Source organism: Patella vulgata, chromosome 4, assembly GCF_932274485.2.
Source record: "Patella vulgata chromosome 4, xgPatVulg1.2, whole genome shotgun sequence".
NCBI classification, from domain to species: domain Eukaryota; kingdom Metazoa; phylum Mollusca; class Gastropoda; family Patellidae; genus Patella; species Patella vulgata.
The window spans coordinates 19,808,820-19,836,123 of record NC_065882.2 but is presented as its reverse complement, the minus strand read 5'-3'; the positions used below and the strand labels follow the sequence as shown (position 1 = coordinate 19,836,123).

The window sequence follows — 27,304 nt, the reverse complement described above, 5'->3', positions numbered from 1 at the left end:
AGCCATCTTATAAATATAGTCAAGATTAATTTCAATTCGTTTCACCATGACAGTCGAGCAGAAGGACAGATGGCCTGACAAGAAAAAGTGTCTAGTGGTTCGAAAAACATGGGACTTGCACCTGAAAGAACTTTGGCATTTTTAATTGATTAATCGTACATACATGTATGTAGGTGGAAAATGTTGAGGCAATGTCAACAGCAAGCAGTATTGCAATGAGAGTGGAGAATGATCCCACAAGTGGCCATTCAGAGATTTGTCTGAATGGCATCTGGCTGCAAGAGGTGGACGCACACGTTCTGATACTGGCTTGATTTTAACAGCAAGCAGTATTGCAAATAGAGTGGAGAATGATCCCACACGTGGCCATTCAGAGACTTATATGAATGGCATCTGGCTGCAAGAGGTGGACGCACACATTCTGATACTGGCTTGATTTTTACCTCTTGTGCATACATTTTACTGTAAAGTAAAGTTGTTATATCCTCCGTGTGTAATTGACGACTTTCTTGTGACCAGCCTGCTATCCATAGTTCAATCTAATATCTCAAAGTTAAAACAAGGAGAGAAAACCTAGAGTCTCATCCAGTTTCACCGACAAGGGACTAACAAACTATTAAATGGGGTTAATAACTTGATTATATTTTTATCACAGTTTATTAGTTGGTCTAAAACTGTCTATACATGTGCATGTAAACATAAATAAATCTAAACCTATGTCAATAATAACTTAATAGAGAGGTAGTTTATTCATCATTACATTTCGGGTTATACCACCCTTTTTCAAATTAACTCAAATATAACCTCACATGTGTACAAAAATACAGATCATCAAAAATACATTTAGGCTGAATATTATTTTTTTTCATTTAATGGATAACTATTGTCAACATCACCATAACATGGTCACATGTCAATATTTGTCAAAGTTATTTAAGCTCTGATGAACAAATTATGGGTCAATAACAAGTAAAGAAATCATAGAGCATGTGATGCAGTATGCAAAAGCTTTATTTAAAGGTATAAATATATCAAAAAGTGATATAATAATATAGTAATATAAAGGTTATAATGATAAAAGACAAACAACTGGCAACTCCACATTGTTTTATACACTGATACTTCCTTACAGTACGATATACTACCATATTAATATTATTAATTTACAGACAAATGTCATGTTTCTCTGTCAATACAATTTTTTTATCAATCACTGCGTAGTTTGCGTCAGTGGTTCCACAAATGTAAGATCAAATAATATATCCAAGTGAATTTTGAGAGAGAAATGGAGTTTAACGTCCACTCAACACAAACTAGGTCATTTCGGGACTAACATATGGTTTAATTTTATTTCAATAATTCGCTTGCACGTAGGGGTCTTTAGCAGTGGGAGGAAACTGGAGGACCCGGAGAAAACCCACGAGTTTGGACAGGCGACCCTACTCCTTGTAACGTACAACCGGGGAATCCAAACCACGCCAGTTGACTCAATGACAGACTTTATGATACAGCACATACACGCTAACCATTCAGTCATCCAACCCCACAGTGACCAAAACAATAACAAAATAGTATGAAACTATATTGTTTTATATGTATATCAAATGACCAAAACAATAACAAAATAGTATGAAACTATATTGTTTTATATGTATATCAAAATGATGAATTATTCTGTTGGTTATACTAACTGATTAGCATATTAGTGTAAATTAAATATTTCATATAAAAATCAGTGTAAAGATGTAAAATATAAAGATGTAAATAGTTTAAAGTCAAAAATAAAGAAAAAACATGGACGGATGTATTGAGTACAGAATGTTGAAGTAATTTTTTAAAAATCCACTACTTTGGGATGGAAATATAAAGATAATTGTATAAATAAATTAATTAAATAATACATATATATACCAGTATTCATAAATAAGACAAATCATGTAAAAATAAATATCCAAAATTATACTATAATAGAATGAGATCCTCATATGCAATTTACATCAACATAGTATTTTCTAATTATATTTTACAATAGATTGTCAAGATAATGAATGATCTACATTCAAGGTTATAAAATAGTTCTATTATACACATAACATTATAAATAACTTCTTGTCACAGCTAATTTATGTAACTAATAATGAGGTAAACCATTAATAAATAACTATTTAAAAGTAGCAACATATTAAAATAGCTAGTAGGCCCCTTCAATTTATAACAAAAATAAAATTGTCAATTTCATTGGATTTTAAATGTTGATTTGTTATTCGTGCATTACAATCTGTCATCATCAAAAATCTTACATCTATAATATAGATAAAGCCTGTGTTGAGATATTACCGATTTTCTGTTCCATTGTGAACACAGTAAGCCAAAAATTTGACTATAATCATTAAAGAAGTCGACTTTTGCTTAAAATTTCGAAACAGAAATTTAATTATACAGAGCTTGTCCCAGCACTAATCGAAATAATACAACAGATCAACCCAATTCAATACTTTATATTTTTTTTATCTAAATCAAAGAGGTTTAGCTTCTCCAAATATGTATTTTAACATTTACCGGTATACAATTTAATATTTAAATAACAAAATAAACAAATATTTAACAATATTTAATCTGCAAGTTCACTACCATTGTATGTGACGTAGATCACATGAGAGAACAAGCTTTACTGGCTTGTCGTGTCAATGGCCTCTTCGATGTGTTTTGTACTTCCTGATTACTAGCAGTGGGTCCTTCTGTTTTATTGTCTCCAGTAGAAGATACTGCTTTAGGTTTATTTAAAGCAGTTTTAGATGTAGAAGCTGATTTCTCTGCCTTTTCTGGTTCTTTAATGACAGTTTGATCTTTATTTTCATCAGTTACCTTTTTACCTGAAGCTAGATTTTACATAAAAAATGTGAAAGAAAGAGGAAGTTGAGAGAAAATCGGAAAGCCCTCAGTTGATGGGCTAAGTTACTGAGGCATTAATTTTAAAGGAGCTAATCCTCTAAGTCTTCGATAAGCAGAGGGGGGAACCTAAGTAGAGCTACTGAACCAAACCAGGTAGAAAGGTAAACCACAAAAGTGGGATAAATGAAAATATTCAGATCTATCATTGTGGCATAGCATTCTATCACTAAAAAAAAATTAAGTTTTACCTATTCTCTTTCTTTCTTTGAATTTAGCTGAAATATTTGAAACGTCCAGATCTCGTAAAGCATTTAACATATAGTCGGTCACTAATCCTTCATTTACCATATTAACACTAGTTAATACTTCGTTACTAAGAACTGTAACTCTCATCGTCTTCTGATGTTCTTCACATAACCATATAGTTTTACCATTAGGTAAATGACATCTGTACATAAAAAAAGAAATTGACTTTAACTATCTAACTTATTTTAAAAATTAACATCATTTAATACTTCTATACTAAGAACATTAGCCCTCAAAGTTCTAATGTTCTGCAAATAACAAACAACCTTACACTTTGTCATTACACTAACAAGAAACTTGATAAATAAAGCTCAAGTATTTAAATCTAAATTTATTCCAGAGAAAATTTTACTGACCTTGACAAACTTCCCATTTTTCTGTCAACATCTGCCTGCATAACTTCTTGTCTTAACTCATAGTAAATCTGTTCAAAATCAGATACTGCAGCAATCTGGGGACTCTGAAACATGAACATTTAATATAAAAGAAAAATACAAACTTTGCCCAAATTTTGAGCATGTTTGCTAATTGGAAGACATAATCAGATTGATATTATCTGAAGTTCACCTGTATGATCAGAATGTATTGATAGATTTTTTGCTATTGAAATATGTTAACGAATATCTCTTCTGCTATTTCATAATAAGTGAATTATCGCATGTATTAATATTTTGCAGTAGCTTTCAACAAACAGAATATTTACTGTACCTCTTCCAACCATTTCAAGAATTTTTGTCCTTCCTCAGTTTCTAAACAGTTTAATAACATATGTTTATTATATTTAGATATAGCTGTAATACGAGCAATATACGGTGAAAACTTCTCTAAACTTGTAGTGCCAAAGTCATCTGGTAAAGGTAGTGGGTTACAACAACTATGCCAACCCTGAAAATATATAATAAAATATAATTAAGATGTCAAACCATAGCAGAGAATGCATTTTAAATTTTAGTTATTGGTCAAGCAGTAATCAGTATAAATTTCTGTTTCGAAATATTAATCAGAAGTCGACTAGCTTGAGCTTAAATTTTGTCTAACTATATCGAAAGTGAAAGACAAAATCTATTATATCTAAACACTGACTGTATCTACAGGCAATAATCCCAATAAACAAATTAACATATATAATTCAATGAAATCAACAATTTTATTTTTAGGCCTATCCCAAAATTATGCGAAAGTTAGTTTGTTTACTAATTTGATTTCAAATTTGGCTCACTAGTTGAATAAAAAAATCAGGTATATATCAACACTGACTTTATCTACAGATAGACAGTCATCCAACAAAACTAATCAAAAAGTTTTAGCCATTTTAAACGTGAATACCTCATCACTTTCACATAGAATATTAACAGAATATTTCTGTCTATGAAAGTCTGTATCATCTTCTATTACAGTAACACCACTCTGTCTCTTCTTTAAACCCTGAGTTTCTTTGACTTTTGGTTTATCTTTTTCTACTGTTTCTTCGCCATCTACAAATATAACAGACAAATGATCACATCACGCTTTCTATACACATATTAATACAGGTACTCTTTCTACCTCTGTCTGTTTAACCACAGAAATCTGACCTTCTATCCGTATATATATGATTACACCATGTCCAACCAGACAATATATCTTTTTTATTATATATTGTCTGGTTGGACATGGTGTATGCATATATATACGGATAGAAGGTCAGACTCCTGTGGTTTAACAACCATATTTATAAGCTGAAATGCACTAGAAGGCCAATAATTATTTGCCTTATTAAATTTAACAAAAAATAAGGTTAAATATTGTTTATAAGTAGTGATTTACAGGATTAAAAGAAAAAAAAAACAATGTGAACTTTAGATGGCCATAACTTATGTTACATTAGATCGATTTGAACCAGTATGTTTCTGTAAGTTTATATTTATCTTTTAGTCTGGTATATTGTGCCCATAAATAAAGCAGTTGTTTACTTGGGTTTTTTTTTTTCGTACTACATACAGGTATGTCTAATAAACTTTTGAAGATCTAAATTTGTTAACAAATTGTATACTGCTGTTTGATACCTATGCAAATGACCTGCAATCATATTAGGATTCAAACATGAAACAGGAACTAGATCAATCTAGCATTTTGCTGGTGATTGTATTCACAAAATAAAATTAGAAATCTGTGAGTGGCGAGTAGCCGTTCCAGATTTCTCTCATAAGGCGACTAGTTTCGTTTAGTTCGAACTCATCAGGCTTAAGTGAGATTGTGTCGGATGTTCCCTTTATATAGTCGTCGGGGACCTGAGTACAAAATAGGTCTCGCCAGGACCAGCACAGTGCTGTATCACCTCTATCGTTACAGGTTTTCCGTTACTGATTGTGGGATAAGGAAAAAGATACAACGACCTGTCACATATTTCTTTGCAAAAAATATCTGAAGTAATATCACTAGGGTTTTCAGTGATATTATGAAGCTAAAACACCATTGTGACATCACAGGATTCACATAATCAACTTAAAACGTACCTTCTGTTTCATGCTTTTGTTTGATAAAATCTGTTACAAATAATCGAGGATAAGGTAATATGTCCTGTTTTTCAGCATACTGCATTATCTGACGTAAAAACTTTCTCTGAGCTAATTCAAACAGTTCCTATAAAGAACAAATACAGAAACAGTGTTCAATTTGGTTTCCTTCAAAGGTGTCTTTCATTTCTTCAAGTCACCTGAACAATTGGAACTTTTTAGAAATTTTACAATTGAGTTAAATTCACAATCCATTACAAAATTTTACAGATTTGTCTGTACAAACAAATTCCAGAAAATAAAACAAGTGAAGTCTGTAAACAAAGATTTACCTGAAATGATAAATCTTTTTCTTTATTTTCTGGTTGTTTATTGTCTGTTTTTTTCTTCTCTTCTTTCTCAGGTAAATAATTCTTAACTTGTTCTAATAGTTTAGGTAAAGCTGTTTCACTTTTCTCTTGAAAACTAATCATGGGGCAATCCAATGATAAAATACCTATCTGTTAGAAAGTACATATTTAAATAAAAAGCTACCATTCCAAAAGATGAGGGTAGGGTGATTTGTAGTAATGACAATCCACAACAAAGATGTTACAAGCTGGAGACTTTCAACCATTTCTAGTAGATTTGATTGAATAAAAAAAAAATCAATAGGCAATGCAAATCAAATTGTGAGCAGTGAATAGTTATTACTTTCCAGGGCATCCCAATTCATATTTATGTTTATGTATGCTGAAGTTAACATCAAGATTATGGAAAAAATGTCAGTAATTGTAATGGTTTGGCGAGTTATCGTCAGTAGAACCTCTTACTGTACAGCACAGTGGATGCTTATGGTTGCGCCCTTGATCCCTTCACTTGATTTGATATTTGTTTTTTGTTGCTTGCAATGTCTGTGTAGTTTGTCTTTTCTGCAGGTTCAATTTTTAAGTTTTGTGTGTAGTGCCGTCACCCTTCGAATGTTGAAGGCTAAGAGATTCTAATGACCATAAAGTTTGAATCATTAAGAGATACTGGAAATCATTTTTTGTAATTTCTGATGCATTGAGCATTGTCCATGACAAATATTTCATAAAATCTTCAAATTAGAGGACCCTTCTCCTTCAATTTATATATAGAGAGAAATGGGTTTTAAAGTCAACACAAACTTGGTCATTTTTGGACTAACAAATTCAATTTAATTTAAATAATTCGCTGGTGCGTAGGGGTCTTGAGCAGTGGGAGGATACCATGAGGTTGGACAGGCAACCTTCCAACTCCTTGTCACGTTCAAGCGGGGAACTGAAACCACACCACTTGAGTCAATGACAGACCTTGTGATTTCACGTGCACACATTAAACCACTAGACCACCCCCTTCAATGGACCCTATCATGCTGCCAAACAGTTACTATGTGATAATGGCATATAATTAAACATATTATAAAATGTTTACCTCTGATGCCCTCCATTTGTTACCAGTACCTACTATAGCTAATACTATGGGTAGTTTTAATGTATTAACAGCATATCGAAACTCAAATTGACAATTAGATGATTTAGAATATTCATCAGATACACAGGCTACCATTACATCAGCATTAATCAAACCCTCAGCAATATCGTCAAATAGACCATTCTATATAAATAAAATACAATAGGATTACACAAAAACAAAAAATAACAATAAACAAGCACAGCCAAATTACAATAACAAAGAATTATACTTTAAATCAAGAAGATATTAAATGCATATTTACTCAAATTAAGTTTTACTAATGGGTAAATGTAAATCCTAAAAGCTGTTTACTTGTAATATTGTTAAAATTGTTAGTGAGAAGAACAAATGTTAAATAACATGTTGATGTATAATTCATATAGTGTAAAAATAAAATAATTTACATTTCCAGCTCTCTCGACATCAATCCAACATTTAATATTATTTTTCTCCAGATAAACTTTAATATCTCGTGGATCAGCAGCTCCAATTGCACCTTGAATAACCCTAAAATTAGCAAAACCAGTCATAATTGTATTAAACAAGCAAAAATGATCCAAGAAGACTACAGAAGCCTAGTCGAAACTTCACTCAGTAATAAGAGAGAGAGCGAGAGAGAAATGGGTTTTAACAACACATAACACAAACTAGGTCATTTTGGGACTAATATCTCGTTCAATTTTATTCAATAAAACCCACGAAGTTGGATATGCGACACTTCTCCTTGTCATGTAAAAGTGGGGAATCGAAACCATGACTCAATGCCAGACCAGTGTGCACACTTTAATAATTCGCCCTGCCCCTCCCCCACCACCACCACAAAAGTAATAAGCAGTAATTGTATTCCATAGAATTGTGACCTGTGTGTTTTATACAGCTGACAGTATGCTTTGCCATTTCACCAAAAAACACTACAATTCTCACAACTTTTCATTGCTGCTTTACAAAGGTGGCATGTTTCATTGCCTGGCAACTCTAACTTTTATTTCATGTAGAAGAAATCTAACCTTGAACCTTTATTAATGGCTTCCTGTGAGTTCTGCCAACAATAGCTAACAAAACATGGTGTAGATGTTATTGTTTGTACTGTTCTATTTATACGATTGTTGATAGTTTTCAACAGTTCTGGCAATTTGTGTTTATATCTCTCCATTTTCCTCATGTCCACAAAAACCTGCAATTTTCAATACATGCATGGGTTTATAATTTATATACTTTTTTACTGTTGACCAGTTCAAAAAGTAGGTCTTGGTAAAGCCAAAAGTAAACATATGAGTAACTCAGTTGTAAAGAAGTGTTAAAGATCTGTGTGTTAAAGATCTGTGTGTTAAAGATCTGTGTGTAAATGCACAGCATATGGTATATTTGTTGAATAACTCACCTGAGAGTTCACACTAACTCTATACTAACTGTACTCAACATTGCTCAACCAAAAGCTTTAAATGACCCAATGTATATTAAAGTCCACCCAGATGTAACAGGATGCATGCAGGACATTTAAAGTGTGTGCTTGTTCAAATGCAAATTGTCTCTGATATTTTTGAGCAAACACAGGCATTTATTCTGCCAAATATAACCCCTACTTATCTTACCTCATCTACCAATAAAATTCCTAATCTGCTCTGTTTCCATTCTAGTCCATCACCTATAGCTATAATGATTATAGGCTTGTGTAGAGTCAATCGAGCATATTTGAACAGATTACAGCAAGTCTCATCTTTCACATAATCATTTGATATAAGAGCAACAAATACAGATGAATCAATTAAAGCTCGAGCCATTTCATCAGATGTATATGCCGAACCATCTTCTTTATACCAACTATAAATAAATATTATATTTTTATACTGTGCACTTAACCTCAAAGAGGGTCAGAGGGAATGATAACTTTTATTATTCAGGCAATTTTACTGAGAAGAATCAGTCGTTGTTGTTTGTATTTCAGAGGAGAGTCGAAAAAAGCTCCCTCAATCAACAAATTGAAAAAATCGCCCCCCTAAAAAAGCTCTCCCAGTTTCGATAAGAAAAGTGATTTAGAAATTAAGGAGAGTGATCGGATATTAAGGACAGTGATTAGTTGTGTGTATGGGAAATGATTCTGAAGATCAACAACTGCATGTAATGGGGTCAATTCTGGTTTCATAAATGATAATAAACCCCCAATGACTTTGTAAAGGAGAGCAATTTTCAATTTTGAGGGGAGGGAAAAAAAACTTCCCTCAGTCGACATTCAGGTGAGCGACAGGCCTTAAAAAAAACAATGACTGAAGAATAGAGAATTTTTACTGTTCAGTAGCTTCATGTTTATTTATTTAATCTAAATGGTTTACGATCACTAAAAGATTTCTATTGGTAATGCACAAGTATAAAACAATTTTTTGGGGAACTGTCATTTGCAGACATGAATGGAGCACTGGTTTTTTGTCTGTTCCTAATATGAATCAGTAAGTAACAAATTATATCTTTACCATTTATATCCAGCTTTACATATATCTGTAACAATAGTTTTAGTTGATACACAATCACCGGCAATCTTCTTAACATCTTGAGCACAATATGACATAAATATATCTGAAAGAAGAAAGAAATAATACAGAATTGCAGAAGAGACAAAACTGTACGACACCCTCTCTTTCCCATTGCTAATGTTGAATTATATGTATGGTATAGTGCACCACAATCAATTCTGGGTTTGAATTAGATTCAGGTTGATTCAAAGTATGAGAAGTGACCCATCAAATGATACAATAACCTACACTAATAAACATACCTGTGGCTAATTCTTTTTTAAGTTCTTTTAATCCTCGAACAGCCTGAACCAGATGTAAATCATAGTCCAGATTTGAATCAGGAGGCATATAAGCTGTAATTAAATGAGATGTCAATTACAAAGAAATCATATATGTATATATATTTTGGGGGGCAACTGCTTAAAATGAACATCTAAGAAAACTGCCTTCCTGTCTCTAATAGTCAGTTTTATACATACAGCTAAGCAATGTCGGGATAAACCTTACATTCCATTTTTCTTGCTCGGTTCATTAGATAAATATTGTAACAAATATAAAATAAATATTGTAACAAATCAAATATAAAATAAATATTTTAACAAATCAAATATAAAATAAATATTGTAACACATATAAAATAAATATTGTAACACATATAAAATAAATATTGTAACACATATAAAATAAATATTGCAACAAATATAAAATAAACATACATTGTAGATCAATGATTGATATGGTATGAAAATATTTAAGGCACTGTAGAAATGGTGCTTTAAGTTCACTGGCTCGTCTTATGGTAGAAGCAGCAAACATGTGTGGATCTTTTAACATCTAAAAAGCAATTTATTTGATATATTCACAAACAAGTTTTTACTGTAAATATTTCAGCTATATTCAGTCTGTTTGCTTTGTTCACAGGTTCTATACTTTATAGGCAAAGAATGTGCCTCAAAACTTCAAGACAACCCCCAACATTTTTTTTTCAAAATTTATTTGAAGAAGAGGCTGTATTGAGAAAGGCATTTATATACCATTTGTGGATAATTTGGAAATTTGAGACTAACCTGCTTTTGACAATCTGGACAAGGTATGAAGAAATCATAAGTTACACCATGAAATGATTCAGCTATCAATCCTTCAAACACTTCATGTACCAAAAATAAGACATTATCAGGCCTGGCACCCTGAGCTCTCACAACTAATTTTGATTCTCTGAGAAAAATTTATAGTAGACAGAAAACATAATCATATAATTTTTGTCAAATTAAAATTACAAACAAAAAAATCAAACAAAGCTTTGTGAATTGCAACTGATATGCAGATCAGCAGCAGAGTCGTCTGCAAACTCCATAAAGGTTAGGATAAGTTAAAAACTAAGGGCAAAAATGGTTTGTGTTAAGAAGAGGAAATAATGGCCTTGTAAATGAATGAAGATTAAGTCTTGGAAAGATCAGCTATTTGAGAGGAAGAACCCTATTGAGTTTTAGGGATTAGTGACATTAAATTTCATAGTTATACCCCTTTGTAATAAAATTTTGTAACTTGACACAAACTAGGTCATTTCAGGACTAACATAAGGTTGGACAGACGTCTCTACTCCTTGTCACTTACAACCGGGTAATCGAAACCACGCCAGCTGACCCAATGACAGATCTTATGATACAGCGTGCAGGTACTAACCATTCGGCCATCCAATCCCCCAAGAAATTATGGACAAATGGATGGGTGGACAAACCAATAATTAGATGTTATAGCACATACGACCACATTAAAATGTAGTCTTATAAAAATAAAGAGTTAATTATGTACAGATAATTAACTGGATAATTTTGTTCACAAGTACTTCACTATGATTAACATGCACCAACTAGAAAAGCCAAAAATAATCTGAAATTACTTGGTTTGCTGAAGTAAACATATATGTTCATTTTTCTTAAGAAAGGATCCCCTCTTCCATATTAAGGCACTATCTGAAAACTGGTGAAGACGAACCTAAAAAAAAAAGGTCATTTTTTTTCATTTAAAATGTGTAACATGAAATGTGAGAATAAAGCATTCAATTTATGAACAAATAACCCATATGTTATTTATGACAATGTGATTAATTTCAATGTTAGTGCCAGTCAAATGCTATCATCACTATTAGTACTGTCCTATTCTAAAAATACAACCATTTATTCAACTCCAAAACTCTTGATCTACTTGCAAACAAACACACATTTGTTTAACATCAAGAATAAGATACAAAACATCTAGAAATTAAAACATTTGGTAAAAAAAAGTCTTATACCTTCAAAGATATAGACGTACCTGTCCTCGATTAAATAAACCAGCTGGTAAATAATCAAACTTATACACCATCTTAGTCTCCTTCATTGATGAATTCTTATCAATTTCTGGCCAAATTATCTATAATTATAAAATGAAAATTGAACAAATAAAATATATACATTCAAACATCTAATTTCTAACTATGATGTAAGATCTTTGTTGGTTGTTTAAAGTCTTTCAAAGGATCTGAAAATAACTCTGCCTACCTCTGGTTGTTTTTCTGGCAGAAGACAAGGAACAATGTTGACTGGTTCATCAGCAAGTCTAAAAGTCAGATCAAATTCTTCGGTTAACCTCAATAACCACCAATGAAGATTTTCAGGATATTTGGACCAGACTTTACTGATGTCATCATGATGAAGACGGCCATCCTAAAAAAATTATTAAATTTTGTAAAGATCCATTTCTAGGTTTATTTGATACAAGAAAACCTTCGGAAAACCATACAATCCCAACAAACAACTAATAAATTCCAAGATAAATTCAGAAACACACTCAAACTGTTATTGTATTTCTAAGCACATATTTTCGCAGTGTTTTGTTTGATAAATCTAACTCTCAACACTGGTGACTAGTGTATTAATGCATAAATACCTTAATTGCAGAATCTTTAACAGAGACAACACAAGCCATTACATCTACAATCCATTGCGGACTTATAACAACATGTTTTTTAAGAAATTCGTTTTGGAAATACTGTAGAGAACCAAGTTCATGTAAAAACTGAAGAGCTTGAGAAACCTGGATTAAATACAATATAAAATACATATAAATATTATCCTATGCAAAACAAATTCCTTTCTTCTATTTATATTCAGTAAAAAATATGAAAAATATCTGTTGACATTCGCTTCCAAAAGTATTCAAATAAAGTGTACACAGTCAGTATGAACTGGTTGCATTTACAGATGCGATTTTTCAAACTTATAGTTGTTAATATTTAACTGTTCACCTCAGATTTGTCAAATATTCCTGATGTATTTGCTCTTTTCTCTAGTTCGCTGTATTCTATTACACATTTTTCTTGAATTCTGTTGAAATTATAAAAAATTCAAACAAAATAAAAATCAAATATATTTCAGAGAAATGTAATAACAACATGAAAAGAATTTTCTCATCTACCAGTATATGAAATCTTTATTTCAAAAACTATTTGATTTTAAGGTATCGTGTTGGATGCAAATTTTTAAAAAAAACTTTAATGAAAAAGGTATTAGATTTCATAAATTAAATAGTACTTACTCCTGTAAAGATTTTTCCAATCCTAACCATACACCAGGTATTTTTTCACCCATATATTGTTGGGTTATTGTTTCTTCAACTAAATTTGTCTTCAATTCATTTACACCCTATAAACAGAAGTAGAATATTATTAATAATCTTCATGTATGACCGGTTCTTAAAGCAAACTGTTCAAGATAATAAATAGAGATGGGCCAATCATCGATTAACACATTGATATCTTACGATAATAGGTTGTTGGTGCATATCAATATTGGCTTATAATTAGCCATATCACCCGTATCGGCTCATCTCTCTAATGATGAGACTTTGAATTTGCTAGACCATTGATCATTTCACTGGATTCTACTTATTGACTTATATTGTGTAATAATAATCTGTCTTAAATAGAATAAAATAAAGTTCAAAATATATATTGCAATTATGTCGTATTGATAAAAGAAAGTATTAATACCTGTCCTGTATGTGATGATATATAATGAAATCCTGCTATTTGTGGATATCGTTCTAACATAGCTTTAGTTGGTAACTCAATCTTTGCTACCTGTATATAAATAGAATCCAATAATATACTGTACATTTATAATCATTTTTTAATTGTATGGCTATAATTTTCATTTACTAATTAATACAATCTTAAATGACATAGATTTTCAGACCATCTAACTGCCATTTAATGATACGTCATTGCTGTACATGAACATTGAGGTCCTGATAGTATCCAACCTAAGGTTTTTATTTTAAAATATTCAATGACAAATTGTCAGCTTCTATTTGTTCTAAATCTAAATAAGGAAAAACAAAAATATGTTTATTGGCCTACAGGAGCATTAAGCTTCAAGGTATTTTTTTTGGATTCAGAAATACCCATGACTAATAATATATCATTTATAATCTACCCTCTTACCTGATCAGCATGAGTACCAACAATAAATATTGGAGCTTTGGGTGCATGAACAGATATAGAACTTAACCAGAAATCTAAACCAGCATGTTCATGACCTAATCTGATATTCCACAATAATAAATACACAGCTCTATCAGATAGAAAAAACTGAAAAATAAGGATATACGAATACCATTAGAGGATAAATGTTACAGAATAAATCCTTGGTTTAAATCAGATTAACCTTGTGTATTTCTGTACATTTCTGTAGCAGTTTAATGTCAACCATTCCACAAAAATAAAGATTCCCTTCATGGTGTTTGTGCAGTTAGAATATGGGTAACAAACGTTTTATTTCACATTTAGGTCTTGGATTCCGGTATTTTCAAAGAAATTTGTCTAATTTGTCTTAAATTTCTAATGGAATAACAATATTTATTAGTTGTTAATTCAGACCTACCTGATGAGTATTATAGTAGACTGTCTGCCCAGCAAAATCCCAAACACTAAACGTTAGCTCCCCTTCCTCTGTCTTTACCTTCCATGGACAGATATCAATTCCTGTAATACGGTTAATGTACATTTCATAATAACAATGAAATTAGATACATGTATCTGGTCTGATAAAATACAGTTCAAAATAGACAATTTTATTCACTTAACACAATGTCTGTGTCAAAATAAAAGCATATAAGCTGTCAGTAAAGTTAACTACCGATAGAATTGACAAAATGAATTCTAATACACCAATAAAATGTGCATGGCTAATGGTATGTATAGTTTAAGTTTATTTGATTGCATTATTACGTTTCAAAGGATCAAATCAGATGGCAGTAGGTTAATTAAATATAAATAGATAGGGTTGATGATCATACTTAGTGATGGTGATAATCAAGGTATATTTAAAGTTTTAAAAAATTCCTTTCACCAGAAAAAAAGTTATTGTTCTTTAAACAATCAACAAATCAGACTGCAGTGGGCCAATTTAATATACATGAATGGCATTGATGTTCTTACTTAGGTGATACACTGTGATAGTGAAGGTATATTGCAAGTTTTATCAAAATTTGTTGACTAAAAGTAAAATTATTGCTCTCCGAAGTATCTACTAATCAGACTGCAGAAGACTAATTAAAAATGAATATATGGCATTGATGTTCTAACTTAGGCTAGAAATAAAGTTTTTGTATTTCAAAGAGTGTAACAGAAAGATGAAAATACCAAATTAAGTGTTTATTTACCATCTGTAATATCTTCACCAACCGTCAGTTTAGTTCTACCATCATCACTTAACAAAGCTTTTACAAGACTGCAAAATATGAAAACAGTAATGAATATACCGGTAGTCAGTGATCGAACTAAAAGATTATGAAGAAAGATAAATATCATCTATAACTACATGTAATATTTTACCTGGTTTTTCCTGCTCCACCTAGACCTACTAACATTAACTTAGTTCTCATACATTCTGTAGATCCACTCAACAGACGCCGTAAATATGCAAATGTGGTAGCAAATCCCTTGGCTCGGATTTCTTTGGGCGGAGTTTTCAACGAGGGACATCCATCCATTTCAAGTCCTAGAAATGGTTTCAAATGATTAACATTATTTAACATAGCTTATTTATAATACATGTACAAATAAAATGAAATGGAAATGGGGTTTTTGTACCAACTGGGATAATAAAGACTGGCATATGCCATACAGAGTGCTATGAGGGAAATTTTGACCAGACAGTGGCGTAACAGCCTACTCTTATTTCAAATTCCAACTGTCACAGGTTCTTTTACATGCACACCAATGTGTACACAGGACATCGATTTTTTGTCCCATCTGAATAACGATTTGTCCCTGTCCTTGTCAAGACGACTTTCATGCACCACTGACAAGGGGAAACCATGCTTGAAAACCCCAGGGGACTTTCTCTGCAAACACTAGGATTGAAACCTGGACCTCCTGGTTAGTGAGCCAGTACCTTACTCATTGAGCCACTGCAGCCCCCAAATACAATATAATTAACCTCTACAACAAAGTATAAAGGTTTGTAATAGCATGTGGACTACAATATTGAGTTTATTTCTCAGCCAACTACATAACAAGGAAGAATTAGTTTCAAGTATTTTTCAGATAATATACATACATTACAGCCAGTGTTCGTTTCCAAACAGGACAAATAAGACTTAAATACACTCTATCAAACTTACGAGCGAGCTTGTAACATTACATACGATTCATGAAACCGGCAAAATGTCCTTAAACAGATATTTATCAAATTACATGGATTATATGATATCTATAAGAACTTACGTTTTAAAGGTAAGTTTCCTAACTGAGCTGGTATAGATAATAGATTAGGATTATGACTAACATTAAGTGTTGTCAGGCTAATTAAGTTCTCTATTTGTTCTGGTATAGAAATAAATCCTTGAAATTGTAATCCTAAATATGATAGTTTAGGAAGATCTAACAGTTCTGTTGGAAATCCACTTGGCATGTCATCATCTGTAACAAAATAAAAAGGCAACATTAATTGAAGGAGGTTAAAGTTTGAAACCTAGTCAATATCAATTACATTCTACAAGTAAAGGGAATGATTCAAAGCAATATCAACAGTGGGACGACTGATCAATTTTATCCAGTAATAGACTAGCCCAACTTGATTAAAAACGGCAGTAGTAGACTCTGCATGCTACATGGATAGAGAAATTAATGTTTTTATCTTATCAACCTTCAATAATTTAATTTTACTGCCTTCACTAATGCAAAGAATTTGAATAAATTTCACTAACCTGGTGGTTCAGTCCCTTTATAACCAAGCCTAGGAAATACATTAAACATGGTTGCATTAAGTTTTCCTAATTCTTTCTGATCTAATGTACCATTGGTATCTTCATCAAAATATTTAAATATAGACATCTTATCCTGTAAATAGAAATTGTAATTATAGAGACATGAACTTGAAGCCAGTACGTTAATTACCGTAAATATGCAAATTATCTAGCAGCAGTGACCTATTTGTTTGTGGTAATCATAAATGTTGACCTATTCAAAATATGATTCTAAGTAAGCAATTTTCAAGAACTATTTTGATGGGAATCTGGTTAATTTAAAGGGAATGGGAGCTTATTGATCCATAAAGACTTCCAATAACACAATTCTGGCCTTTGGCCGGTTCGTTTTAAAATGGATTAAGAACCCTGGTTAAGATCCACTCGACACAAACTAGGTCATTTCAGAACCAACACATGGTTCAATTATATTTCAATAATTCGCTTGTGCGTAGGGGTCTTTAGCAGTGGCAGGAAACCAGAGAACCTGGAGAAAACCCACAAGGTTGGACAGGCTACCCTACTCCAGGTCTCGTACAACCATCGAAACAATGGCAGTGGACTCAATGACAGACCTTATGATACAGCACGCACATGCTAACCATTCGCCCATCCAACCCCCCTGTGTTATTAAGAACCTTACCTGATCATGATGGTTTAACCATGACTGCAACCCAGCTGTATGTAAATGTTCTTCAAAATGTTCTTTAGATATGATAGCATTTGTTTTAGCTTTATACCATGGTACTCCATTCATAAATAACTCGGTCAAATTCTTTAAATTGCTGAAACTTTTGGGTAGTGAGGTGAAACAATTACCATTTAATCCTAGTTTATCTAGTTTAGTAAGATTACCAATATCTTCTGGTAAATCAGTCAGCTGCATATTCTGAGCATACAAACGGGTCAGTTTGCTCAATTTTGTAATAACTGGTGGAAATTCCTTCATTAAATTTTTGCTTATGTCCAGTCTCTCCAGACATTTACAAGAAGCTAGTGTGTTGGGCAATGTCGTTAAGTTGTTGTTATATATTACCAATGTTAAAAGTTTAGTACAATTGGCAATACTATCTGGAATTTGTGTAAGCTTGTTACTGGATATATCAAGGTCCATTATACATGGTAAATTAGTAAAGAGTTCATCAGGGACAGACTCGATTTGATTTGTTTGTAAATGCAGTGATTTAATATACATTGTATTATTGGTGAATAAGTTTAAGGGAATTTCTGTCAAGTTGTTGTTAATTTGCCAACAAGCTGCGTGAGTTTCACACATATACACTTGATCTTCACTAAACATGATCTCAACCTTTTTTAACCCAGATTTATCAAACTCGTCAAGAAGCATTGATTCTAATTCCTGAAAAATAAATTCCAATTTAAACTCGAATTTTAAAGAGAACAAACAAAATATGTTTTTATCATATTTAATTCTTTTAAGGTTTGTGATTCTAATCTATGTCTTTCATGTAAGAAATAACAAATATTCTGAGGATATAAGCAATGAAATTTTAATAACTTGACAAGTGTCATAATTAGAGTACACTAGAAAAATCAAACAAGGCCATGTGCTTTTTCTTTTGCTTTCACATATATATGAAATCAATGATCTCATTTTTGAAATCTACATCATTGCTTATGCATACATATACATTTTAATATGTATTATGTATTATGTCCTTGATATATACACATTTATAGCATTTAAAAACTATAATAATTAAAAAATACTGGACAAAAATTTTCAATGAAAGTAAGCATAAAATATAATTCTTTATATTACCTTTGCAGAGGAATTAAGATCAGAATTATCTTTATTAAATGTAACTGGATCAAACGTTGGTCCAAGACCAAAGTAAAGGTGATAGGACATTCGTTGAATCAATCTATAAATAGCATTTGTCAACTGAAAATTAAAAAAATCATTGATAACATATAAAGGTAACAGGAAAATCAAAAAATGTTTAACATACTTTCACCAGGTTAATGAAGACCGGCATCAGCTATGCTGTGTGCTATGAATGAAATTTTGCATGGTCAGTGGAGTTTCTGTCTACTGATCATCGAAATCCAATGTTTACACTGTTCCTTGCCAGGCTTTCTGTCCTTGATCAATAGGAATCAAAATAGGATGAAACCGGTTAGTGAGCTGGTGCCCTACTTACTGAACCACCATGGCTCCTAACCCAATGCCTTGAACAATATCTAAGTATCCCAAAGAACCCGCTACAAAACACAAAGCCACCAAGTAATCCAATCCAAGCCACCTATAAAAGCTATCATGAATGCTTAGGTTAACTGAATTGAACAGGCGACAAAATGTTTTAAATATCGAGTCAATCCGTCAGACAAAATTGCACAATACTATCTATTTTCATGACTAGATGATTATTCACAACAAGGTTCATTATAAATCAAATAAACCAATCTACCAATTACATTATGGATGATAACGATATACACAATCGTCAATCATACTAAAATATAAGAATTATATTTAATTGTTTACATTAAAGGCCAATTCAATTAACCTTTCTTTTTGATAAAGATGATAGTTCTATCTTCTTTAAAACTGCAGATAACTCTAGTTCAACAGGCTGTAAATAAAGGAACAGGAATAAACTTAATCAGCTGTAAATACTTTATATAGATATGATTGCAGAACAATATTAAACTACATGTACATTAACGCAAGGGCATAAAAAAAATGTACTGGTACCATCTTATGCCACAATGATATGGTTTTTGAAATAAGGTCTTGGGAAAAGGAATAAAGATTTGGTCAGGGTGGCCAGTTACTCCACTGTAGACAGATAAATTACACGAAAGTTTAAATACAATAATTTAATTCATAGTCTGAAACTATAGCAAAAGTATGACACAGCAAATCATATTTACTTACCTCTTGTCTTTGCATGGCTATTAAATGCCATGCCCAGAGTATCATAGTTTCATAGAAATTAGAACTAAAGAAAGAATCAATTCCTCCTGCACTACTTTCATAGATAAAACCTTCTGTGTTCATTATATGAACTGTTCTATATGGTGTAATAGTTTTACTCATAGCTTGAACATGTCGAAATGTCATCACACTGTTCATATCACCTGAAATGGGTAAAATATCTTATTTATCAGAAAAATATACAAATACAGTTACTAATTAAAAAATCTTCAGGTAACAATTTATTAAAATAAATAATTGCATAGTCCCTGTATACTATTATGATCATATCTATCAGTCTTTCATATAAATTAAAAGGTATTACTGACCAAAATATGCTAGGGATAGTTCTTTTAAAAATGGATCAATTTTTTCTGTATTCAGATAGCCTACAGACTTCATGATAACATATTTTGAAAAATTATTAAAGGAGAAATACAAGCAGAAACATAATGAGCATTAGTCAATCATTGGAGATTTCTATTAATTTTAATCAATTCAAATTAGATCGTGAACAAAATTGAATGTTTATGTGTCATAAAAATATATTTTATATCATCTGTACGACAGATATGGAATAATATGGAATAATCTAAGCATGTTATCTAAAACAACTAACCTCTTTGATAACACAATGGCTGACATTTTAATTGTTGGGTGAGTAGTAAATTAGAAGGATAAAATATATCTTTTTCTTTAAGATTTTGTGGAAACAACAGAAGAGCAGTTCCAGAAAAATCTATACCACCTTGTCGAAATATTACATCTTCTATCTCAGGCTCTAAACATGTCATTTGAGCATGGAGTACTGGAAAATAAGATCATTTTAAGAGAAAAGAATTGCCTTAATAAATGAAATGGAATGAGGTAATATTCAGCACCAACTAGGCTAATAAAATGTGCATACACCATCCAGTGTGCTATGAGGGAAATTTCATCCTATTATCCTTCAAGTTCCAACTGCCAAAGGTTCTTTAAAATCAATGTGTACATATGACCTCAGTTTTTTGTCCCATCTACATGCCTAGATGATGTACCTGGCCAGGCCTTCTTTCCTGCACCATATGAAAGATCCCAAGGAACTACTGGTTAGCCCTTTTACGCACTTAGCTATGTTGATTTGCAACCAAAACATTTTGATAGGGGTCTTCCTTACAATACCATGAAAAACCTGCAAATTGAATTCTGATCAGTAGAGTGTTCTCAAGAAATTGTGGACGGATAACAGATGAAGGTGACTCTACGATATATCTATATATAAAATGTGAACACAAAAATTAACAAATATAAATGCCAACCTGATGGATGTAAGAAGTTTGTACATTTTTGGACCAAATCTTGAGCTTTTCTTCCTTTCAATAATTCTGTTAATCTTCCTTCTAGCTGTAGCTAAATTCAAATCAAACAAGATTCTAATTCTGAGAAAATGGGATAGGTATTATAGTTTCTTTAAAGACTTTCTATTATATTTTGATTTGACTTGGTTTAACTGTATTTATCTCATTAACAAATATATTTATCCTTCAATACAGAGAGAGAGAGAGAGAGAGAGGGGGGGGGTAAGGTCCACTCAACACTCAATTTTATTTCAATTTCTCGCTTGCGAGAAGGCTCTTTAACAGTCAGAGGAAACAAGAGGACCTAGCGAAAACCCATGAGGTTGGGCAGGCACAGTGGCGGCGCCAGGGGGGGGGCAAGATCTGGTCTGCCCTCTGTTTGCCCCCCCCCCCCAATAATTTTAGAAAATAAAAAAAAGGATTTGTGATACGTTTCGGTAATCAATACCTTCTACGGTGAATAAATCCCACATCCCCACTCAGTCATAAACTTGCATGTTGTAGAGCATTTCCGACAGTCTATTTTTCAAAATTTTCTTGGCGAGGTCCCCAATGGACTCGCTACTTTGGCGCTCACAAGGGGAATTCGTTGAGGTTCGCAAGTCCGTTCGTTTGACATTTTGTTCTCTAGTCGGATAAACTAGTGATCAGGCGACGGATGGTATCTGGTCAGATCTATTTATCTCGACGATTGGTGTCTGACAGAATACTGTAAGACAGTATTTCTGGCAGTCTATATTTCAAAATTTTCTGGGGGAGGACTCCCTACTTTGACGCTCTTGAGTGGGCTTCGTCGTGATTCGCAAGTCCATTCGTTTTACACTTTACCTCATCGATCAGTGCCTGAAATACTGCCAGGCTGCATTTCCGGCAACCTGTTTTTCAAAATTTTCTGGGGGAGGCCCTCTACCCCTAGTTAAAGCTTGTGCCTTTGCCCCCTTAACCTTGGACTTTGCCCCAGAGCTTTGCCCCTCCAATCACCGACGGCTGGCGCCGCCACTGGGCAGGCAACCCTACTCCTTGCCACATACAAAAGGGGAATAAAAACCATGCCACTTGCCTCAAAGACAGACCTTATGATCCCAAGCACAAAAATATAGATAATATTATAATAAAGGGAAAACTACTAATAATTGAGATTCATCTTTTATCACTTTTAAACATTTCCAATTGTAACTATTTGATGTTACTTACTTGGTTAAATAGCCACGGAGGAGCAACATCATTGTCTGTAAAAATACAACAGCTACAATTATTCATATTTGATAATTACTCAGTCAATGCCTTGTTGCATAAAACATGATTACATGTACACTAGCAGCAATTTGTCCGTGCTCATTATAAAACCAAAATAAAACAAGCCAACAGTGAGGCTGATGTTCCCTGCCAAAATCCAAAAATAAATAGATGACACAAACTGATTAATTGCATATTTATCTTTTTCAAAATTATTGAGCAATCAAACTGTTTATCTATACCTAGATACTTAGTCTAAGCATAAAACGTTCACGATCAAACTCAGTCATGGTTTTGAAACTCAGTTAGAATCAAAGTTATCTTGTCCCTAAGCATCAACCAATGAAACTGCTTGCTTAGCTATGCTTAGCTTTAGTGGGAAATGTTAATAATTGAACTCAGTCACCTAAAAAACATCTACATCAAGTTTAAACATTCTACCTCAATTAAAATCAGAGTTGTTATGTTCTTAAGTCTTGACCAATCAAAGTGCCTATCATTCTGCTTACCCTGAGCAGAAAATGCTCATTATCGAACTTAGTCAAGGTATTGATGTAATAAAACTATACACCAAGTTTCATCACTTTTATGGCTAGCCCTCGGATCTATTCACTTAATTTGATATGTACATTTGTTTGTGATTTCTACGTATTGTGTCTTGTCTGTAGATTTGTTTTGTGTAAATTATGTGTGGTGCAGTCCCCCTGCACTTACTAATAATTAAAACTAAAGTTATCGTGCAACAAAGCATCAACCAATCAAATAGCTTATCTCTGCTTACCCTAAGCAGAAAATGCTCATCTTCGAACTCCATTAAAGCATTCAACTAATAAACACCTAGCTCCATTAGAAAGAGAGTTATTGTGTTCTAAAAAGCGTGACAGTCAGACAGACGGACTGACCATTTTAATAGTCCCCTGCTTTCTTCAATAAGCGGGGGACAAAAATTGACCTCAAAACACTGTCTAATTAGAAAGTAAACAGGAAGGGATAATTTAGTGAAATAGGGTCACCAAATATGAACTTTCATAAAGTTGTTATTGTGTGGAATCTATGTCTATTGGCAAATACAGATTAGCCTTATTCAAGAAGGTAAGTAATGTTTATAACACTTTGGTTACAGTTTACAATCTAATTAAAGATAATAGACAGAGTTGTACTAGCTGAACACAGAACATCATAGTCTATTCAAAATGTCAAATATACTGTAACAACTGTCAAAAGTAACCCAAAATTCAAGGTTATACCTTATTTGAGCCTGAGACAGGACATCTATCCTTTTACAGATGAGCCTAGCAGGGCTGTCGGTAATTTTTCACAGTTGATTAGCAGCACTGCTAATCAAAAAGTCCAATTTTGCCAAATTTGATTAGCAAATTTAAAAATTGATTAGCAGTTTTTCAGTTTCAATGTAAATACCTAGATATTACTTTAATTCATAACAAATATGATTAGATTCCATTCTGACTATTCTTAGATTTTTTTAGCACTGCCACAAGTACTTGTGACAGTTTAAAATGTGATGTAGACATTTAGTTAGGTCTTATGTCTGAAGCCAATTCTTGACAGTGACTTCCGAAGCCGCACTCATTTTAATTGTTATTTTTTTGTTACGTTAGAAATCTTCGTTAGAAAACGATCTCGTCTGCTTTTTATCGTGTATTACTATTTTTGTTCAATCGGGCGCACCTCGATTAACTAGACACACGCGATATAAACAATAATATTTTACGGGAATTTTTACTTTGGTTTATCATTTTACAATACGTTAACATGTATTTATTTTTTTATATTTTATTTACAATACGTGCGATACACTGGAGTTACTTATTTCAAAATGAATATGATATAATTACTTGATGTCTCGCAACGTGAGTGCGACTACTTGATTCCCTATTTCCGGTTTAATAGTCCCTATTCATAGAGTTATGTCCCTGTGTTATATAGTATTGTGTCTGGGTAGTTCGAGAAGAAAATGTCACACGGAGAATTCAGTTTTGTTTATAAAATTTTATTCAACATTTTATACACGTTGAAAGTGTTGAGTAAGCCTTCTAGTCTTCAAAATGTGGATTATTCTTGTGACAATATCCAAAATGACAGGCACATTAATGATTCACAGTAACTGCGAATCAAAAACGTCAGATTTTAATTTTTGGTTAGCAACGGACAAAATATGTATCGCAAATTGCGCTGCGATACTGGTTGTCGGCAGCCCTGGAGCCTAGTGATAAGGTGTTCAGGAAAGTTTAAGCATGTCTTTTACATAATACCTTTCACAATATGAGGCCAAAAATAATAGCATGTCCTAAGTTGAATTTTTTATGTAAATTTTTTATGCAATCATGGATCTTTTCACTTACCATCGTTATTTGGATTTATTCGTGGACCAATCTCTCTTCTTACACGACCAATAGACATACTTTCGGGCATAACTGGAATAAATAACAAGAAAGAACTGACACAATTCTTCAAAATATTATATTGCACAAATAACTTTATTAAAATCATGAAACATTTACTCATGCTATAAGCTTTTAAACATAAAAAGGTAACAAATCGATGGTATTTTTTACCTAGTAGATCCATATCGTTGTTAGACATCATATTATCAGGTAATATTTTCAGCATACCATTATTAACAGTATCTATAGTTGCTGCTACCATTTCACCGGATTCATTTTTTACTTCAACTTTCATACCAGTTTTAAAATTTACTGCATCTGTATACTGCCAGGTCATCTAGAATTATATACATGGTTTAATATAATTTTATAATAAAACAAGAGCTCAAGTGGGCTTTATTGCCCATTAGTGGTTAAATGAAAAATCTCGGATTATTTCAGTGAAAAAACTGGTTAATTTTGCATAGAAGACTCTTAGAACCTTTCACGTTAGTCCTAAGGAAAGATCTGAAATCCGTGAAGCCAACATGCAGCAGCTGGAATTGGATTTGCAAACTTGGGTTGGAAGATACAATTTATAAAGAACAAAAATTTCTATGATAGAAACAGTCTTTCACTTTTAGTTTTCTTGCTACAGACACCCATATTTAATATACTAGAAAGGCAAATGCAATGGAACTGAAATGAAATGGGGTTTAACGTCCTACTGTTCTGCTGCGACTGGGTTAATGAATACACTGTGCTATCAGGGAAATTTTGCCTGGACAGTGGCGCTAAGGACTGCCATGTTTACACAGAACCTTGGTTTTTCATACCATCCGAACGACTAGACAGCTGTCCTTGTCAGGCCCTCCGTCCTGCACCACTGACAAGGGGAAACCACTGCAGAAAATCTTGATGAACTTTCTCAGCCAACACTGGGAGCCAACCCGCGACATCCAGGCTAGAGAGCCTGCACTTAGCCACTGTGGCTCCAAATGCAATGGGGTTTAACGTCCTACTTTTTTGTTCCAACCGGGCTAATGAGGACGGGATAAATACGATAAGAATTTTCAAAATTTTTTCAGCCAATTCTCAAAATGTCATCGCCAAAATTATTGCCCAAATCAAATTTTAATTGCCACTTGCATATCTTTATCGCAAATTGCGACATTGCCGTACGACAGCAGCGTGAGCCCTGACCACTGACAAGGGGGAACCATGCTGGAAAATCGAGAAGACCTTTCTTGGCCAACACCGGAATCGCACAGGACCTTCAGGTTAGCGGGCTAAGGTCTTACTCACTGAGCCACCACAGCTACTGATATACTAGAAACATTGTGTATTACATTATGACATCAAAATATCGCGAATGGTCAACGGTGTTCATTGTATTATAAAGATGTATAACATTATGATTACCTTTATACCAGGGGAATGAATGATATATGAGGCTTTCAGACCAGTTCTTAGACTAACAGCTATCTGACAGGCATCTACCTCTTCATGATAAATCTTTTTTTGTTGTAGATAAAAATACACCACTGATCGAGCTAATGGCTGCACAAAGAAGAAATTAATTTGAAACATAAATCAAACATATATCTGTGTGTTCATATTTATATAAGTGATCTCCGACATCGAAACAAATAATTTGAAAAGGAAGTAAAGTCTGCAGGATAGACAATATGTCCTGCATGTTGGTATGTGTAATCTTTTCAACATATCCTTTCAATAGGTGTATAAAAACAGATTTAGCTCACTCAAATTTGAATCAAACAAAAAACCACCGGCTGCCAGGCAGGAAACGTCCACATTTTGCAAGAGATGTATAGAGAACAAGCTATAAAAAACAAACGATTTTTTGTACAATCTGGGGCTATAATCCAGAAAGTTATGGTCTGAAATGTGCAAATATCAAAAGGGACTGAGATTTTTTGAATATAAAGATATGTTTTAAGTTTCATCAAAATTGGATAAAAATTGTGACCTCTAAAGGGTCCATAACCTTTGTATTACAATTTGCGTACAAAGAGCAGTCATTTTGTCAGGCAGTTTCATTATGGTGGAATGGTGATAACTGATATATCTAAACAGATTTTAAAATCGGAAAAAAAATTGTTACCACTAGAGGGACCACAAGCTAAAAGCACAACTTATCGTACAATCAGGGGCCATAATTCAAGAAGTACAATCAGATATGCGCGAATATCGAAAAGAACCAAGATCTTTGGGATATAAACATGCATTCCAAGTTTCATCAAAATCGGATGAAAATTGTGACCTCTAGAGGGTCCACAACCATATTGGGTGGCCTAGAAAAAAAAAACAGGGGACACATTGATCATTTGTTTATGTAATCTGAGGTCAGGGTGATGTGACTTCTCAGTCCAGCAAAACAAAATTTGTACTGTTAACTATTTGAGCGATGGACTTA

The 27,304-nt window shown here is 32.9% G+C and overlaps 1 protein-coding gene across 1 annotated transcript; it reads right to left on the bottom strand.

Annotated features, from left to right (window-relative positions):
- Positions 1–990: 990 nt before the first annotated feature.
- LOC126817438 (uncharacterized) lies at positions 991–26,423 on the bottom strand. Its single transcript, XM_050544413.2, has 38 exons — positions 26,290–26,423; positions 25,060–25,225; positions 24,847–24,918; positions 22,442–22,476; positions 21,209–21,299; positions 20,530–20,718; positions 19,872–20,074; positions 19,501–19,566; positions 18,753–18,875; positions 17,613–18,329; positions 16,931–17,063; positions 16,449–16,643; positions 15,555–15,720; positions 15,383–15,450; positions 14,602–14,702; positions 14,163–14,309; positions 13,710–13,799; positions 13,256–13,362; positions 12,966–13,044; positions 12,608–12,754; positions 12,220–12,384; positions 11,993–12,091; positions 11,580–11,674; positions 10,747–10,894; positions 10,396–10,513; positions 9,940–10,032; positions 9,638–9,740; positions 8,762–8,990; positions 8,177–8,343; positions 7,574–7,676; positions 7,128–7,310; positions 6,026–6,193; positions 5,694–5,820; positions 4,525–4,673; positions 3,907–4,083; positions 3,555–3,658; positions 3,141–3,340; positions 991–2,879 (listed from the first exon to the last, which is right to left on the bottom strand). Exons 2-38 carry the CDS (start codon positions 25,223–25,225, stop codon positions 2,650–2,652), a joined length of 5,553 nt encoding a protein of 1,850 aa, XP_050400370.2. The 5' UTR covers positions 26,290–26,423; the 3' UTR covers positions 991–2,649.
- Between the last annotated feature and the right edge of the window lie 881 nt (positions 26,424–27,304).

Excerpts from the sequence above, each read along its gene's own strand:
- LOC126817438 (XM_050544413.2), bottom strand. The coding sequence starts at position 25,225 with ATGACCTGGCAGTATACAGATGCAGTAAATTTTAAAACTGGTATGAAA. Across the intron at positions 22,477-24,846 it reads AATAAATCCAAATAACGATG|ACAATGATGTTGCTCCTCCG; the intron begins GTAAGTGAAAAG and ends GTATTTTTACAG. Across the intron at positions 14,703-15,382 it reads TGGTGAAGATATTACAGATG|GAATTGATATCTGTCCATGG; the intron begins GTAAATAAACAC and ends ACCGTATTACAG.